The 17469-nt window shown below is 41.2% G+C and overlaps 1 protein-coding gene across 2 annotated transcripts in view; it reads left to right on the forward strand.

The window, feature by feature from the left end:
- Window positions 1-17469, forward strand: part of map4k5 (mitogen-activated protein kinase kinase kinase kinase 5) — a 124461-nt gene that overhangs the window by 68951 nt on the left and 38041 nt on the right. For both annotated transcript variants that reach the window (XM_062968708.1, XM_062968709.1), the window contains exons 7-16: window positions 2891-2938; window positions 3052-3094; window positions 5013-5085; window positions 6600-6731; window positions 8022-8084; window positions 10500-10581; window positions 12544-12660; window positions 14003-14081; window positions 15337-15395; window positions 16340-16407. In XM_062968708.1, the coding sequence (XP_062824778.1) occupies window positions 2891-2938; window positions 3052-3094; window positions 5013-5085; window positions 6600-6731; window positions 8022-8084; window positions 10500-10581; window positions 12544-12660; window positions 14003-14081; window positions 15337-15395; window positions 16340-16407 (764 nt within the window). The remainder of the gene's footprint in view (window positions 1-2890; window positions 2939-3051; window positions 3095-5012; window positions 5086-6599; window positions 6732-8021; window positions 8085-10499; window positions 10582-12543; window positions 12661-14002; window positions 14082-15336; window positions 15396-16339; window positions 16408-17469) is intronic.

Raw genomic sequence — 17469 nt, forward strand, 5'->3', positions numbered from 1 at the left:
GAAGTGGGTGCCTGCAGCGCATGCGAACAAAACCACATTATTGAAAGCACCCTTGTAATTGGGTAACAATGACAGCTCTGACTGGAGAACGTCTACATTTCAAGACTTCAAAAAGTAAATGAGCGTAGAGATTTAGTCACCATCTAGGGACTACAGTACATCTGAACGTAAGCCAGTTGGTCAAAAAATATGCTTGTGGATATATCTGATTAAATGGATATTTTTATTTAAATACACAACCCATTGTGGTCCCCCGAAAAGATGCCTCAGAGTTTCATTATTAACTGCCACTATATTCTAGAACTTTTTGGTGGTTTTTGTTCATGTATTTGTCCTATTTAGGGTTTTTTTCGGCTTGGTTGGTGCATCTGTGGTATGCGAGTATGTGGGACTAAAATGGTTTTTTAGGCTGGGAGAACAACAAAGTCTTTTCTGCCTCATAATGTCGGTGTCAGGTGAGCCTCTTTGGGAGAAGTATGCCACAACCGTCCTCTGTTCTACACAAAAGGGTTTTGCTCATCCTGCCTTTGTAGCTTCAGAGTGAGTCTCTCAATTCTTGACAGGTAGATCAGGGCAGACAGAAATAAGGGCTCTTCCTCCCTTTATCTGCTCGGAAGGCAGTCCTGTTGAGTTCAATGGGGTTTATCCTAATGTAAGAAGATATACAGCAGGCATGGGCAAACTTGGGCCCTCCAGATGTTTTGGATTTCAACTCCCACCATTCCTAGCAGCCTACCGGCTTTTAGAAAACACCTGGAGGGCCCAAGTTTGCCCATGCCTGGTATAGGGTCATACAGATTATTCCTCAACTCACCAGTAGTTTGAGTATGAGAAATAGAAGGATTGTGATGAAGGTTATATTCATTTATAGCCTGCCTTTTCCTCAGTGGCTTACAATGAAATCGCAAATAATTGTAGTTGTGTCTATTCAAGTTGTTTTTCACTTATGGGTGACATTAAGGGACACCTATCCCAGGTTTGTCTTGAAATGATTTGTATTCACAAAATGTTTTCAATTGCCTTCCTATGGGGCTGAGACAGTGTGACTTGCCCAAGTTCACCCACTGTGTTTATATATATATTGGAGTCAATTTAAAGGCACATAACAACATACATTTGTGTGTGTGTAAAAACCATAAGTCAGTCCATCTAACAAAAACATTTCCGATTGCACTGAATGACAGAGAACATCTCTTTTGTTTTATTATTTCACATCCCACCTTTCCCTGCACACAGAACCCAAAAGCCAATGTCACTTGCAGTAACAACACTTTAAATATCCTTGTGAAGAGAAAAAGCAGAATATAAATAATAACAACAACAACAACAACACAGTCCTTAACATGAGGCAATGATACTTTGTATAAGCAGTGCAGCAGCCTGGAAATTATTTGTTTCTGACTCATGGCAACCCAAAAGCAAACGTATCAGAGTGCTTTCCTGGCAAAGTTTGCTTGGAAGGAGTTCCTCTTCCTCCTTCTGAGGCTGAGAGAGTGTGACTTGTGTCATCCATCTGGGGCCTGAACCCTGGTCTCCAGTGTCATAGGCCAATGTTCAAATCACTGCTTCACATTGGCTTTCAGCCTGAAAATACCAACAACAAATATAGTACTTCAGGTTTTGTTCAGATTCCAAGAATAAACGGTTAGGAATCTCTCATTTGTAGACACTAGATGTGCATTTGTTCTTCCTGCTCCTGGCCAATGACTTGTTCACAGCTTCACAATGTGCCAAACCTTTGTGCAATCGTTCAGCCAAGGACTGGGGACAGATTTCCCGGTTTGGGCCATTAACAGCCTTGCCGCTCCAATCATATCAAACAACAAGTTCCTCTCTTTCTTTTTGAAAGTGGCCCAGAGGTAATTGAATAATGGCCATAGAGCAATTAAAATGTCCACTTTCTCTGTAATGCAAACCCTTTCCCCCCATTGCTTTGCAGAAGCACTTCAGTTGGATTTTAATCCCAATTAATACCTTGTACGTATGACATATCCTGAATTTGATAAATACCACCATCTTTATTATGTCCTAGGTTGTTGGGAATACGTTCCACTGACTACCTAGGTTGCAATTAATCTATATAATCTCTTAAAATAAATGTCAGCATAATTAATAGGTAATTTTTACAGAATTTTCATTTGCAATGGTTCAGGAACATTAAAGAATGAACCATGCCAAAACACATTATTGTTATTGTTGCATTCCTTTGAGTCATATCCGACCTACAGCAACTCTGTCACAGGGTTTTCGTAGCAAAATTTGTTCAGAAGAGGTTTGCAATGAAATTTTTGTCCCTCTTTTAACAGGATTGCCTTCTTTTTTTAAAATAATGCACTATAAGTATTGTGTTACAAACATTGTAGAAAAAGCTTAGTATTTTATCCACGTCTTAGACTACTTATATTCTTTTATTCTCAAATGTCCACCTTCCTCCTTCACCCAACCTGTACTAAACAATAATAAAACAAATATTCAAATTGACTTCTCGCCTTCCAACTATTTTTGACATTTTCACGATCCAGTTCCCTCATATGGTTAAGTCCTTACCTTTCCTCTTTTGAGTGTATTCTTGCGGCCAAAACCATACAGTGTAATAACTTGAAGTTTGGGTTTTTGGTTTGTTCATTAAGACCAATAAGAAAGAAGTCAGATCTAACTCCACTTTGGTTTTCAAAATCCGTTGTAATAGATACTGGGTCATATATATATACATACACACACACAAACACACACACATACACACACAAACACTTTATCACATTGCCTCCTACCCTCGCTAGTGGTTTCACCCACTTCCAGGTAGTATTGTCTGGGGTGCTTTTTAATTTTGTATTTCATCTTGAAGTTGCCTCCTCATTTTTGTTCCTTCTCTTTTCCTTTTTTTTCAAAGGGACTTGCGTATTTGCACATGAAAGGGAAAATGCATCGGGACATTAAGGTCAGTGGTTTGTCATGAAACTCCTTCTCAAGTGGGAGCTGATTCTCTGAAGGCAATCAAGAGTTTGGAGTCTTCTTGAGTATTTCTTTCTTTTGTTTGTTTGTTTCTTTTAGGGTGCAAACATTTTGCTGACGGATCACGGGGACATCAAGTTAGGTAAGTGAGTTACGCCCGTGTATATTTCCTTGAGTCAGACAGTGAGGCCAGTTGAGAGACACCTTTCAGGTGCCTCTACACTGTAGAATGAATGCAGTTTGACACCATTTGAACTGCACTGGCTCAATGCTATGGAATTGTAGATTGGTGAGGTACCAGAGAAGGCTGAAGACCTTACGAAATTACAACTGTCATGATACCATTAAAGTTCTAGCGATCTCTAGGTCTTATGGTGGAAATTGACCATAGGGGCAGCCTGGAAGGCCTAGAGTTTTCTAGAAAGATGTTCTCTCGGGTAAAATAAAATAGCAATTTTTTTATTTGTAGTTGTTCACTTTTACAGGGGTCTTGTTCTCTAACCCCCAGCAAATGCAGTCACGAAATACTTCTCACTTTATACTGTGTGGTTTTAACTACAGTAGAGTCTCACTTATCCAACACTCGCTTATCCAACGTTCTGGATTATCCAACACATTTTTGTAGTCAATGTTTTCAATATATCGTGATATTTTGGTGCTAAATTCATAAATACAGTAATTACTACATAGCATTACTGTGTATTGAACTACTTTTTCTGCCAAATTTGTTGTCTAACATGATGTTTTGGTGCTTCATTTGTAAAATCATAACCTAATTTGATGTTTAATAGGCTTTTCCTTAATGCCTCCTTATTATCCAACATATTCGCTTATCCAACATTCTGCCGACCCGTTTATGTTGGATAAGTGAGACTCTACTGTATTACCATGGTCATTAATAGGACATAAGAGGGAGATTTGTAGAAAGAACTCTTCTAGGTCCCCCAGTGCAATTTGGAGGCCAATTTCAGGTGGAAATAATAAATAATAATCATCATCATTATCATCATCATACACTTTATTTATATTCTGCCCTTCTCCCCGAAGGGACTCAGAACAGATTACAGTTGCAGACAAAGGCAAACATTCAATGCCTTATTTACAAACATACACTGAGACGCAACTCAGACACAACTCATCTCTGGCTCTGGGAAGTGCTCTTCTTCATTTTCAAGCTGAGGAACCTGTGTTGTTACGTCCTGGTCGTATGGCCGGCATGATTGCTTGGAGTGTCTTTTTTTGCCTTTTCCCACTGAAGTGGTACCTATTTTATCTACTCACATTTGCATTTTTGCGAACTGCTAGGTTAGCAGGAGCTAGAGCTAACAGTGGGAGCTCACCCTGACCTGCGGATTCAAACTTCCGACCTTCAAGTCAGCAGTTCAGCAGCACAAGGGTTTAACCCATTGCGCCACCGCGGAGTCATGTTGGAAGACTAGCGATTCCTAGAGAAAGGTTCTCTTATGTTTAAAAGAATAGCACTTTAAAATTTTACATTTTTAACTTTTTCAGGGGTTCTAGATTCCTAACTCTAATGAATGTAGAGGGCTACCCGTACTCCAATTTATTATTATTATTTATTATTATTATTACTCCCCATGAGGACATAAGGCAACTAACATCTGTCTCCACTAGACAATACAAAAGTTAAAAAACAAATAGTAACAGTATAGTAAACACAGAATTAAAATACAATAAATACACTAAAAAGGCCTTAAAATTTAGCTGTCATCAGCCACTGAGATCCAAACATTTAGGAGTTTGTCTAATCCTCTAATCCCCCTTTGAAGTCTCACCCAATTCTGCTAGGTAGACATGTTGGGAGTTATAGTTTGACTCCTCTGACACCAGTTTGAGAAAGGCAGAATTGAAGGATACTGGTAGATATGACCCACAGTTAAAACCATTCGCAGTCATTCCTGTGCCACATGAAAGTCATTGCTAACAAAAGGCAAACTGGGGTCTGTTTTTATGCTCCTGAGATGAGAATGTCTGATTTTCCTGGTATTTTCTTTGCTCTTTGCGCAAAGTGGAAACTTCTTCCATCCTTTCTTCCCTAGCTGACTTCGGCGTAGCGGCAAAAATAACCGCCACCATTGCGAAGAGGAAGTCGTTCATTGGCACGCCTTACTGGTAATAAATTCCTTGGGATTATCCAGACAAGGGCCTGGGAGATTGACTCAGGGTTTCCAGACCAGGCAGTAAAGATCCAAAAGCAGCCAAGGATGCCGTGAGATGATGGCAGCAGGCTTGGCTTTTGGACCTTTCTTTCCATCAATGTCTCTGCTGCGATATAATACCCATTTGAGTTGGGCCAAATGTCAGATTCATGTATAGGTTCACTTTAATGATTTATCGGATATGTCTAGCCATGTGAGCTGGATAACATTTGATTCAGCAAGTCTTAATTATAACAGCTTTCACAGTTTGGGAGGTACATTTTGCTATGATGGACACCCTTAAATTATTCATTCGCACTGTCATTTTGTTCTGCTGTCAGAAATACTGAAAGCAACAGAAAGAGATCTCTCCTTGCAATAAACGCCAATGCAGTGTAGTCATACATCTTCTAAAGCATACCTTTTACAAGTGCTTTGCCCCATTTAGTCTTATTAAAACTTCTCCAGATCTCTTTCAGAAGTAAACATATATTTCTATTTATCAGGACCGTAGGTGCAAGTTAGAATTTTCTGACCTTTTGCGAATAGATTTTCTGTTCCAAAAAAATTGATTACTTCTGGCTTTTGTGTTTCATGGCAGGTTTATGTAGCCTGCACTTTTAAACTGTCTTAACAGTTGAATCTCCACTCACAGGACCCTGAAAATTGTTTTGATTTCTGGCTCTGAACTACAGTTCCCAAGGCTTCATAGGGCAAGGAGTGATATAAATCCATATAATGTGGGCTGTTTAACTGTGTCAAGCCACAGTGCTTCACCAAGGACTGAGCAAATCTTCTGCTTCTGTTGCCAGTCTGAATTTACCCAACTAGAGAACTTCCAAGTTGGACCCATACCACATGAACAGAGCAGTTTGATACCAGTTTAACTGCCCATGTCATGTGGAGGCCAGTCATTTAGAGTGTTACTTGATATTCTCCTCTGTAGTTCCTGTTGCACACCTACACGTTGTTTCCGACTTCTAGTGACCCTAAGATGACACTCTTGTGGGATTTTCTTGTCAATAATTGGTCAGAGTGGGTTTGCCGTTGCCTTCCTCTGAGGCTGAGATAATCAGGTTTCACTTATTATATGGCCAAGTGGGATTTCACTTATTATATGGCCAAGTGGGATTCGAACCGTGGTCTCCAGAGTTATAGACCAATACTCAAATCACATCTGCTCTCATTACCTTTATGAGAGGCACAATGAATTACTTCAGGAGAATACAGTACATTTGCAATTTTAAAGTACACCCCCAAAGAATATATCCCAGGATGCCATAGTATGGGCACGCCGATCAAACGGCAACAATTGTGTAATTTGGATACCCCCTGGAATGCCACAGTATAAAGGCTGGTGGGTTGTCCTTTTCTTGCATCCAAAGTAGTACAGGCCAGGTTTGGTTTACCAGGCCAGATAAAATACTAGCAGTGAGTTGTGCAGAAGGTTCTTACGTCTAACGCTGTGCTTGTTTCCCTCTTCATCAGGATGGCCCCAGAAGTAGCTGCAGTCGAAAAGAACGGGGGCTACAACCAGCTCTGCGACATCTGGGCTGTGGGCATCACGGCCATTGAGCTGGGAGAGCTCCAGCCACCCATGTTTGAGCTTCACCCCATGAGGTCAGTAGACAAAACATTGGGCTGATACATAGCCTAGGCATGGCAACTGCTGATGATCTAAGGCCACACATCCCCATCCCCAGTGGACCACACCATTGTATTTCAGTATGTGCAAAATGCACATGGCCTTCCATGTCACTATGTCACTTCTGGTTGCCATTCTGGCCAATTATCAGCTAACTTTATTTCTGTTTATGGGAGGAAGTGGAGCAGGGAGGAAGTGGGAAAAATAAACTTCTATACTGCAGCGAGTTTTGGATCAGTTTAATACCAAATATGGAGAGGGGGTCTGAGGCTTTTGCAGCAGTTCAGAAGGGCTTCAAAGGGGCTGCCCTTTGGGTTCCTAAAGGCTGCATAAGACCTGCAGTCCTGACTTTGTCCATTTCTGATTTAACCAGTGGAATGGAATTGGGTATGTGTGTGAGGCGTGAAGAATCTTAATTTATCAACCACTAGCATATCTATCTGGCATTGCCCAGCTGTCATTGAGAGCACTGCTGGTCTCCTTTCTCCTTTCTCTGGGCGGCTTTCCTTGCAATGTCTTAATGCCAGTGATGGGCAGACTCCTTCCTTCTTTCCTTCCTTCCTTCCTTTCTTCCTTCCTTCCTTCCTTCCTTCCTTCCTTCCTTCCTTCTTTCCACTCTTATGCATATCATCATTATTTCCCACTGACAAAGGTGTCACTTAACGAAGCAGCCAATCCAGTGACATCACAGAGGGCCACTTCACCTAGTAACAGTCAATCTAGTGACATTACAGATGGCCACTTGGCCTAGCAACAGCCTTTGTGGTGCAGACAGACAAACAAACTTACATGCATAATTTGACACACACACACAAGGGTATATTCTTATCCTTACCCAAGTGCTGTTGGGACCGCTGCCCCATGTCACCTTTCTTTCCCAGAGACATCACAGAGCCACTTCACCTAGCAACAGCCAATCCTTTACCTGCCAATAACCAACCCAGTGACATCTCTTTACCAAGCAACAGACTTCGTTGGGCAGACAGACAGACAGACACACACACACACACACATATATATCTCTCACACACGTTAAGACTTTTGTACATAGATTTACCTCACTTTTCCCCTTTCAAAGAAGGAATCGCTGAACATGGCTTCACACCAGGAAAGGTTTTAAAAACTCTTCCAAGAAAATGTATTTATGAGTTAAAATCAGCATCCACTTGCATCCCCCAAACCCTCAAGTCAGTGGATGAAATGCAGCCACCCCACTTTTGTGTATTCTCTGTCAGCTCAGTGGGGTTTTTTTTCTTGTCTTTCAGGGCCCTCTTTCTCATGTCCAAAAGCAACTTTCAACCTCCAAAGCTAAAGGAAAAAACAAAATGGTGAGTCTGATTGTCTCATCCCTCTTACGGTGTCTTTGTTCCCAGCGGAAGCAGGTTAGAAAAGCCTTTTGAGAGTTGGTGTGTGACCCACAAGGACCAAGTGAGGGAAAGAGCAAAACAAGGGAAGTGATGCTGAAGATGTCTTAATATGCGGCACATGAAGAATCTGAATTCATATGAGAAGAGCCACTCATAGAATCTGAGAGTTGGAAGGCACTGCAAGGGTCATCAAGTGCAACCCCCTTCTGACATGCTGGAATACACAATGGAAGCATTCCTGAAAGATGCCCCTCCAACCTCTGATTAGAGATCTCTTAAGAAAGAGAATTGAGTGTCCTCTTGAGGCAGCCCATGCTGCTGCCACACCTTCTTCCTATTGTTAGGTGGAATCACTTTTCTTCTCCTTTGATCTGGGTTCTAGTCTCTGGAGCACCAGGAAATAAGCTTGCTCCTTCTTTTACATGACATTCCTTCTGATATTTCAAGATGGCTATCATGACGGCTCTAGAAATTAAATACAGTAGGTTGCTGTGAGTTTTCCGGACTGTATGGCCATGTTCCAGAAGCATTATCTGCTGACATTTCACCCAGATCTATGGCAGGCATCCAGAGATTGTGAGGTCTGTTGGAAACAAGGCAAGTGGGGTTATATATCTGTGGAAGGTCCAGGGTGGGAGAAAGAACTCTTGTCTGTTGGAAACAAGTGTGAATGTTGCAATTAATCACCTTAATTAGCATTGAAAGGCCTAGCAGCTTCAAGGCCTGGATGATTCCTTTGTTGGGAGGTGTTACCTGGCCCTGGTTGTTTCCTGTTTGAAATTCCCCTGTTTTCAGAGTGTTGTTCTTTATTTACTGTCCTGATTTTAGAGTTTTTTAAGCCTTCGACAACACATTAAATACAGTAGCCCTTCCACTTTCTCAAGGGTTATGGAGGCAGGACCTTCATAGAAGTGGGAAAACTGTAAATATTCACAACTATATTTTCCTTGAACTGTGGTGCCAAAAAGTTGTGTTCCAGATGAAACCTAACCAAAACAGAAGAGTGGCACTACTACTTATCTTTATCTGGATACTATTGCAGGAAAAGAGATTCCATCTAAACATTAGTAAGAACTTCCAGGGGATAAGAATTGTTTAGCAGTGGAATATACTTCCTCAAAAGCTGGTGAGGATTTCTTCTTTGGAGACTTTTAAACAGAGGCTGGATGGGCATCTGTCTGGAGGGGTTTTGATTGTGCTTTTCTTGCCTGGAAGAAGAGAATTGGACTGGATGGCCCCTGAGGTGTATTCTAACTTTAGGATTCTTTGAAGTGAGAATTCAGATTATTTTGGACCTTTATAATGATTTTTTTTCTTAAACCACAATGGTCAAGAATCCTGTATGAGATTTATATATGCATAAATACCTTGCATAAGGTTCGGGTCTATGTTAGGAAGAGGCAGCCCTTTGCTTCCCAGTTGTAGAGGAAATAGACCCCTTTTGCTCGCAGCAGTTGCTGCCTAGTAAATGATGGTTGTGGGATTTCAGAAAAGTCATAAGTACGTAATTTCTTATTATCTGTTTTTCCCTGCTACAGAGAATTCCAACCAGTAGGAGGTCCACTGGGGACAATGCAACCCAGTGATCAGATGTGTATCTTATAATAAAAACTTTCAGAACTTTCCTTTTAGAGCCCTCCTCCCTTTAGTTTCTTCCATATTGTCTTGAAGTACAATTCCCATCATCCTCCACCCATTTGGACTGTGGGAATCTGAATGATCTTGTCATTAGGTGGTTTTAATTCTATGTCCTTGTGTCTGAATATTGTTTTATCTCATGTTTAATCATCTTTATTGCTTTAATATGTTATATGTTTCTTGTTTGGATTTTATGGTTTGATTTTATGTGTATGTTAGGCAATAGGCATTGAATTTTGTCATTATTGTGTTGTAAACCGCTTTGTCCCCCCCCCCCCCCCCCCCGGGTGAGAAAGACAGTATATAAATACAGCAAAATAAATAAATAATCTGATGTACAACAGCCTGCTATTATTGGGTGTTGTCTGCTTTCTATAATTATTTGTGCCCCTTTTAAGTTTCAACCATGTATTGCTTGTCCCAATGACTGAGATACAGGCAGTCCCTGAGTTACAAATCTAAGTTACAAACCTAATTCCACTTGAGACCAAACCTACAGAACCTCTTGTGTTTGTAACTTGGGGACTGCCTGTATTTATTCCTGCTTCCAGTTCCCTCCTGCTAACATGTCTTTGAAGTGGTGTCTGCTTAAGAGTGGGTTTGTTTACCTGATCTGACCCAAATCCAATGTCTGTTTCAGTCATCGCTTTAATAATGCAGCGCCTGAGCATACTTCCTCCTTGCGCAGTCCCAGCACATAAGATTAAAGGCTGCATTTTTTCCATCTTCTTTATAAAGGTCATCGACATTCCATAATTTTGTCAAAGTGGCACTTACAAAAAACCCAAAGAAGAGGCCGACAGCAGAAAGGCTTCTCACAGTAAGTCTGCCTCTTTCTTTTCACTGTTGGAGCACATTCATGTCAAATTGCTATGAACGGATTCAATGTGCATGTGTGTGTTTCTCTGCACCAGGAGGTCTCACATCCTGAGGCTTTTTTCAGTGTTGTAAAATATGTTGAATGCTGAAGCCATTTCTGAACTCTTGTTTATGTGTACAAGTATCTTTGGATTAAGATTATACTCAGATAATTGCCTGCGCCGCTATGAATCATGTGTTCAAGTTTCCAAAGACTATGACTGCTTTCTTTAAAACAGCAGCTTCAGAGAATTATAGAAAATTATGGAAACCTAGACTGACCTCAAGTGCAAAAGCTGCCAGAAATTGAAATGAAAGAATTAGGCCTGGTTATATCATGCGAAATATTAAACTGTAAATTAGTGTTCGGGGAGATAGCATGTTCCTTCCTCTTGTTCATCCAAACCAGGAGGAAAAATCTGATCATGATAAGGTTGAAAGGGAAGAAATGTGTTTGGTGTTGGTGGTTCTTCTACAGATAAAGCTAACCCACTCATCCCAAACAGCAATGCAGGAATGCACCGAAATGTGCAACTTCCAATGCAAGTGGACCATATAATCGCACTGGAAGACTTAAACGTTCCTAGAGGTGCCATATTAATCAAATCTGTGAATAACACTATGTAACACTATTTTTGGTCCTGGGTTATAAAAGTCATTTCTAATTGGCTCCATCATAAAAGCATATTAAAAGTGTATTAAATTGCAAAAACTTTTGTTTTTGCTGGACATCTTGCAGCACATTTTCCTATAGTTTTTCAGTGAAAATCTCCTTGAGTCTCAACCCATTCAACCTAGTTTGTGGCAGCCACCAAAGCGAAGTTTGTGAAGTAGAACAACTCCTTTCAAAGTCAGGACCACACAATTGAATAGGAAATAATACTTTCAAATCAGGAACAGAAAAAAAATAGATTTTGTTACGTAGTGTAATCAAATCAATGAGTTAGACCTGCAGATTTGGGTGGCCAACTATACTCTGATTCCCTCTATTAGAACTGGAGGCAGTTAGTGGAAATCAAGCAACAATATCCTCTGTTTTCAATTGCTTGAAATTTTCTCAATGGATAGCTAATGATCAACAATGTTGGGATCTCTTCTATTCTCAGCCACTGGATATGTTTATTTCCCATTGGGCTGGTTTTGATGTTTCTTGTCTCAAAAGTTTTTTCCAATCTTTTTGTTTGTTTATATGCCTAAGAGCCTCGGAGGAATTGTGGGAGTTGAAGTCCAAAACACCTGGAAGGCCCAAGTTTTCCCAGGCCTGCGATGTAATGATTGTTACTGCAAGGGGAGCACCTGATGCCTTCCTAATGCCCACTTCCTTGCAGGTTAAATCCTTAATCCAATAGTAAAGGGCTTGGGCTGTGACCAATTTTGCATAATTCTGACTTCCAGACAGTGGCAGTCTCTGAAAATAGCTCCAGCATTTATCGGTTGTCATGCTGAAGACGAACAGGGCCAAGTGTGCTGCTTAGTGTTGATGACAGCCGTGTTCAATATGGAACGGTGTCTCCTGGAACCTGAAGAACTTGTCATGCTTATGGTGCACAGCTAAACCCTGAAATTCGCTTCCACAGGAAACAGTGATGGCTGCCAACTTAGGTGCCTTTGACAGAGGACTGAATTAAATCCAAGATGTTAGGCCTATCACTAGACTTAAGGGATGGTCCTTCAGTATCAGAGGAAATAAGATGCAGGGACACAGTTGCTTTATTATGGCCTTACTGTGGGCTCCCAAAGGGAGCAACTGGCTGGACATGTTGTCAACAGAATTATGGACTAGATAGGCATTTCGTGTGGCTCCAACATGGCTCTTTTTACGTTCTTAATCTTACCCAAAGCAAACTTGATCACTCTTAGGTGTCCCAAGTCCTCAACTTGCTGTCCTCTGTTGGTGTTTCATTTTCCTTTCTTTGTGTTTTAGCATAGCTTTGTGGGGCAGCCTGGTCTTTCTCGCTCTCTGGCCGTTGAACTGTTGGACAAAGTGAACAATCCCGACAACCACCCCCACTACAGCGAGACAGACGATGATGACTTTGAGGTGAGGCCTCTCTTTCCAAACTGGATGGAGTTCCAGATCTCTCTAAGCAGTAACTGAAACATATTCTTGCATCGGATTGGTGGGCAACAGGGGCACTAGAGAAGCATCCTAGTCCTTTGGATGATGGGCTCCAATATCTCCTCATGGCCCAAGGTAGCACTGGGTCCTCAAACACATTAACTCAGAGCCTTTTTATCAAGTTTAGAGCCCCATTGCTTGATATATTTATATATGGATATATTCTCTCCAAAGGTGAGACTCATGAAAGTTGGGCTCCTAAGAGTTATATAGGGCAGAAGCAGAGAAAACCAAATTGTACGAGCATATCAAACCTTCTACCGCTTCCATTCCTCAGAGTTATGAGGACTTTGGGAAGAGTGGCTTGTGAAGGCCAGGGCTAGGTTATGGCACTCCACCAGCACCTAGTGGACCTCTTGATTTCTACCCCAGGTGTAAGCATCACAGCAATCTTATTTATGTGCCATAGTAGTGAGTACAGCTGGATTTTGTTAAAATATTAAAGCTAGTGGTGGCAGTAGTGGTGGTGATAGTATTGCCCTGAGCCAGTGATTCTCAACTGTGCTTTGAATGTGATTTCCTGCTTCTTGGCAGGGGCTTGGACTGGATGGCCCATGAGGTCTCTTCCAACTCTGTGATTCTATGAGTCTATGCTCCTCCAAATATTTTGGACTTCCGCTCCCACAATTCTTAACAATTGGTAAGATGGCTGGGATTTCTGAGAGCTGAAATTCAAAACATCTGGAGGAGCCTAGTTGGAGAAACACTGCCCTGAGCCATCAAAGCAGGAGTTTCTGCTCTATGTGGGAACAACTTGCAACAAAACTGCTTCCTATTAAGTTATGATTATGATGAGGAGAAGCAAGTAAGGCAAGATCCAGAAAGGATGGATATGAGCAATCCACTTGCTTGGATGTTTGTTTTACCTACAGTGGAACCTCAGTATCCACTCTCGTTTGTTTCCAAGATTTCTATAGATACTGTCCCTTAAAAAAAAATCCATGGGTGTCAAGTTGCAATTGTGCAGGGAAGTGGTGCCTCCTATATAAAATCGCAGATCTTTGAACATTTTTCGTCTATAATGGATTCAATTTTTTGATGCAGAAATTTAAAAAGAGTTAAGATGATTATATAAGATCACGAAGCCAGGAAGATTGATAATTTCTTTGGAAATATACATCGACCAGTACGCAGCGGGGGGATTGTGAAGGCTGTAGTGGGGTGTAAAGGGAACAGCATTTATCGGTTCTTTTCCTTGGTCATTGTGGGCACGGAGCTTGGTTGGTACAGCCTGTGATCACTATGTATTTTTGTATCCGTGTAGCCTCATCCCATTATCCGCCACACCATTCGCTCCACCAACCGAAATGTTCGAGCAGAACGAACAGCGTCTGAAATAAACTGTGAGTTACTCATACTTTTCCGCAAATAGTTAAATATTAAGTAAAATGTAAGCATTCAAACTTGTCAGTCAAAATCCAGTTGTGTTATATACTTGCATATGTTCAATTACACAAGTGCTTGTATTTTTTTGGCTTATTCAGTTCATAATTATGTAAGTGGAGTTCCAGAAATGGGACAATTTCACATGGGCTTAAATACTTCTGTTTTTTCCCAATTAAAGTAAATACAGTAGAGTCTCACTTATCCAACATAAACGGGCCGGCAGAATGTTGGATAAGCGAATATGTTGGATAATAAGGAGGGATTAAGGAAAACCCTATTAAACATCAGGTTAGAATACGATTTTACAAATGAAGCACCAAAACATCATGTTAGACAACAAATTTGACGGAAAAAGTAGTTCAATACGCAGTAATGTTATATAGTAATTACTGTATTTACGAATTTAGCACCAAAATTTCGAGATGTATTGAAAACATTGACTACAAAAAGCGTTGGATAATCCAGAATGTTGGATAAGTGAATGTTGGATAAGTGAGACTCTACTGTACCATTGAATCAATTGAATTTTCATGTGTAGGCCCACCTTCCAACAGTAGATTCTGGGGCATAAACAGCAGGATCCCAGCCGTGCAATTTCACATTCTTGAATTTGATGTAACTGTTGATCAGTGTCTTCGAAATTTATTTAGCCCGATTCCTTAAAAAATTGGAATCCAAAGTGGCTCACAACTTAAAAAACAATACAAAGTGGACACTTTGAATTAAACTAGTTACAGTTATTAAAACAATCCCGTTAAACTATAATTGGAAAATAACGTAGCTCTCGGTTAGTCATCTCTGAATGATGAGGCTCTTCCATTGAAAATTGCCCCAGGCGGTCGAGGAATCCTTTGTCAAACAGCTCTGACTGTCTTAATTAAATCCCTTTTAATGGCTTCGCCCACGGATCTTACGATGTGTGTTAAATTATTTAAAGCATACATTTTTTTAATATCCCCCTATGAATAATTCCCTTAGTATAAGAGACAAGGCAACTCTTAAGAATCTCAGATTTCATCAACAACACTGGCTCAGAATACAAAAGGTTTGCATCCGTAAACCTTTATTGTTTTTCTGTGAATTGCTTGTATTAATAAATGTGAATGTTTGACCTTGGTGATGGTGCTGGGGTGGTATTAGAGGGAATATTTTAAAGTTTACTTCAAGAGAACGTTAAAGGTATTTAAAGATGTGCATGTCCCTGTTTTCCAGTTGACAAGTTGCAGTTTGAGCCGCCTCTCAGGAAAGAGACCGAAGCCCGGGACGAAATGGTAGGACTTGGTCCATGGCCCCCCTCCTCCCATTTAGACCTGAAGCTTTGCTTCCTTCTTGCATCTGCCCTGATTATGTTCTGTAATGTGGCCAAACCAGTTTTTGGAAAGGCCAGGCCACAGACCCTTGGGCGGTTTGATTTATGGTGTTACTTCTTTAGCATTTTTCAATAGGCAAGAAAAGTTAAAACTTTTTAAACCTCTCCTTCACAACAAGCCTTCACAGCCTCTTTGAGTCTCCTTGTTGAAGAGGAAAGTGGGGTATAAATAATAATCATCATCATCCTCCACCTGCAAGACAGGTCTGTGCTCCCAGCAGTCCTTTTCCAGAGGATTTGAAACAGGTCTTCAATATACTTGTAGCTGACAGTTGGACCCCAGCCTCCCAGTTGAAAACATTCTTCGTGCTGGAGAAGCTTCTGAGATGGGAGGAATGAATTGTTTTGAAAGATACTGGAATAGATGGATTTCAGTTAGCAAAACTCCTGAATTGGGTGAAAAAGTTTAAAGCAGGTTGGGTCCAGGCTCCGATTGTAGGTCAGGGATATCTTAAATTCCCCCCTTAGATAGCAGAGACTTCCAGGCATTTCAGGCTTTCCTTTGTTTGATGACTTGAGTTGTCATATTAAATTGCCAGGTGTGAATCCTAGTATAAATGAAAAAAAAAATGTAAAATTCTTGAAGGTTACTGGTGTGGCACTCCACCAGATATCACTGCCCTCTAGGAAGGTGAGGATGAGGATGAGGCTGGTTGCGTTAGGTGATCCTTGGCTTAGAAAAGTGGTTTTCCAAATTTCTGAAACTAGTTTATGCATCTCATCTGGAAATTGCTCCACCTCAAACAGAACAGTTGTCACTAATTAGCTGTTGCTTTTGGTAGTTCCCCGCTACTTGAGATAGTTCCACACTTCTTCCTCAAAGCGCATATATTCTTTCCGTTTCAGGTGGTTGCTGGTGGTGCTCACTTTGCCTCACACTGGAGTCCTTTTGTGGATGGCAGCAGCTGTGCCAAGTAAGTCTGCGCTTCGCTCTGTCAAGAGTAATAATAATAATAATAATAACTTTATTTTTATACCCCGCCCCATCTCCCCGAAGGGACTCGGGGCAGCTTACATGGGGCCTGGCCTGATAAAACAAACAAATAACAGTAACAAAGCAATAAAACAATTATCCCAATAAAAAAGTAAACTCCTCTTGTTTCAATGTAACCTGCTAAGACCACAAGAGGGGATATGTGGCCTTTGGGTTGTTCTGGTACTGTATCTCCCAACATTTCTCACTATTGGCTATGCTGGTTAGAACTACTGGGAACTGGAGTCCAACAGTATTTGTAGGGGTTGCATTTTGCTCCAGTGCTCAGTGTTGGCTTGAAGTTGCTGTTTCGGAGTGCAGTAGGGTACGGGTGGAAAAACTGTATGTTCTCACCAACAGTGACGTTGTTGTTATTGTTGTTTTACTCATTTGCTTGGTACACCTGTTAGGATTCTGGTGGGCATATCTAGCTCACAAACATTACCTGGGCTAAAGTCTTAGGCCAGGCCTGGGCAAACTTTGGCCCTCCTCCAAGTGTTTTGGATTTCAACTCCCACAATTCTTAACAGCCAGTAGGAGGAGGGCCGAAGTTTGCCCAGGCCTACCTTGGGGAAAAGGCATACCTTGTGGAAACCCATCTTGATCAAGTCACACCTTCTCAGCCTCAGAGGAAGGTGAGAATAACTCTTGCTAAGAAAACCTTATGATAGACTAACCTTAAGGTCACCGTAAGGAGGACATGACTTGGAGGCACACAGCAATACTCACACCACTCAAAGCATGGACATAGTTTGGCTGCTGGGTTGAGTTCTTGAGGCCGATGCTTGGATGCCTTTTCGTGTGCTCAAGGGTTATGGAAACCAAAAGTTATTCCTTGTTACATCAGTGGGGTTACCTCACTTGGATCCTTGCGTCTCTTGAATTATAGCCTAGCCTGACTAAATATTAAATATGCAGCAGTGTTTGAAATCTGGAGCGCCAGCTTCATATAGGGAAACCATTTACTGAGTTCTTTACTGATGCAATCCTTGGCCGTGTTGTG

Source organism: Anolis carolinensis, chromosome 1 (assembly GCF_035594765.1).
Source record: "Anolis carolinensis isolate JA03-04 chromosome 1, rAnoCar3.1.pri, whole genome shotgun sequence".
Taxonomy (NCBI): Eukaryota; Metazoa; Chordata; class Lepidosauria; order Squamata; family Dactyloidae; genus Anolis; species Anolis carolinensis.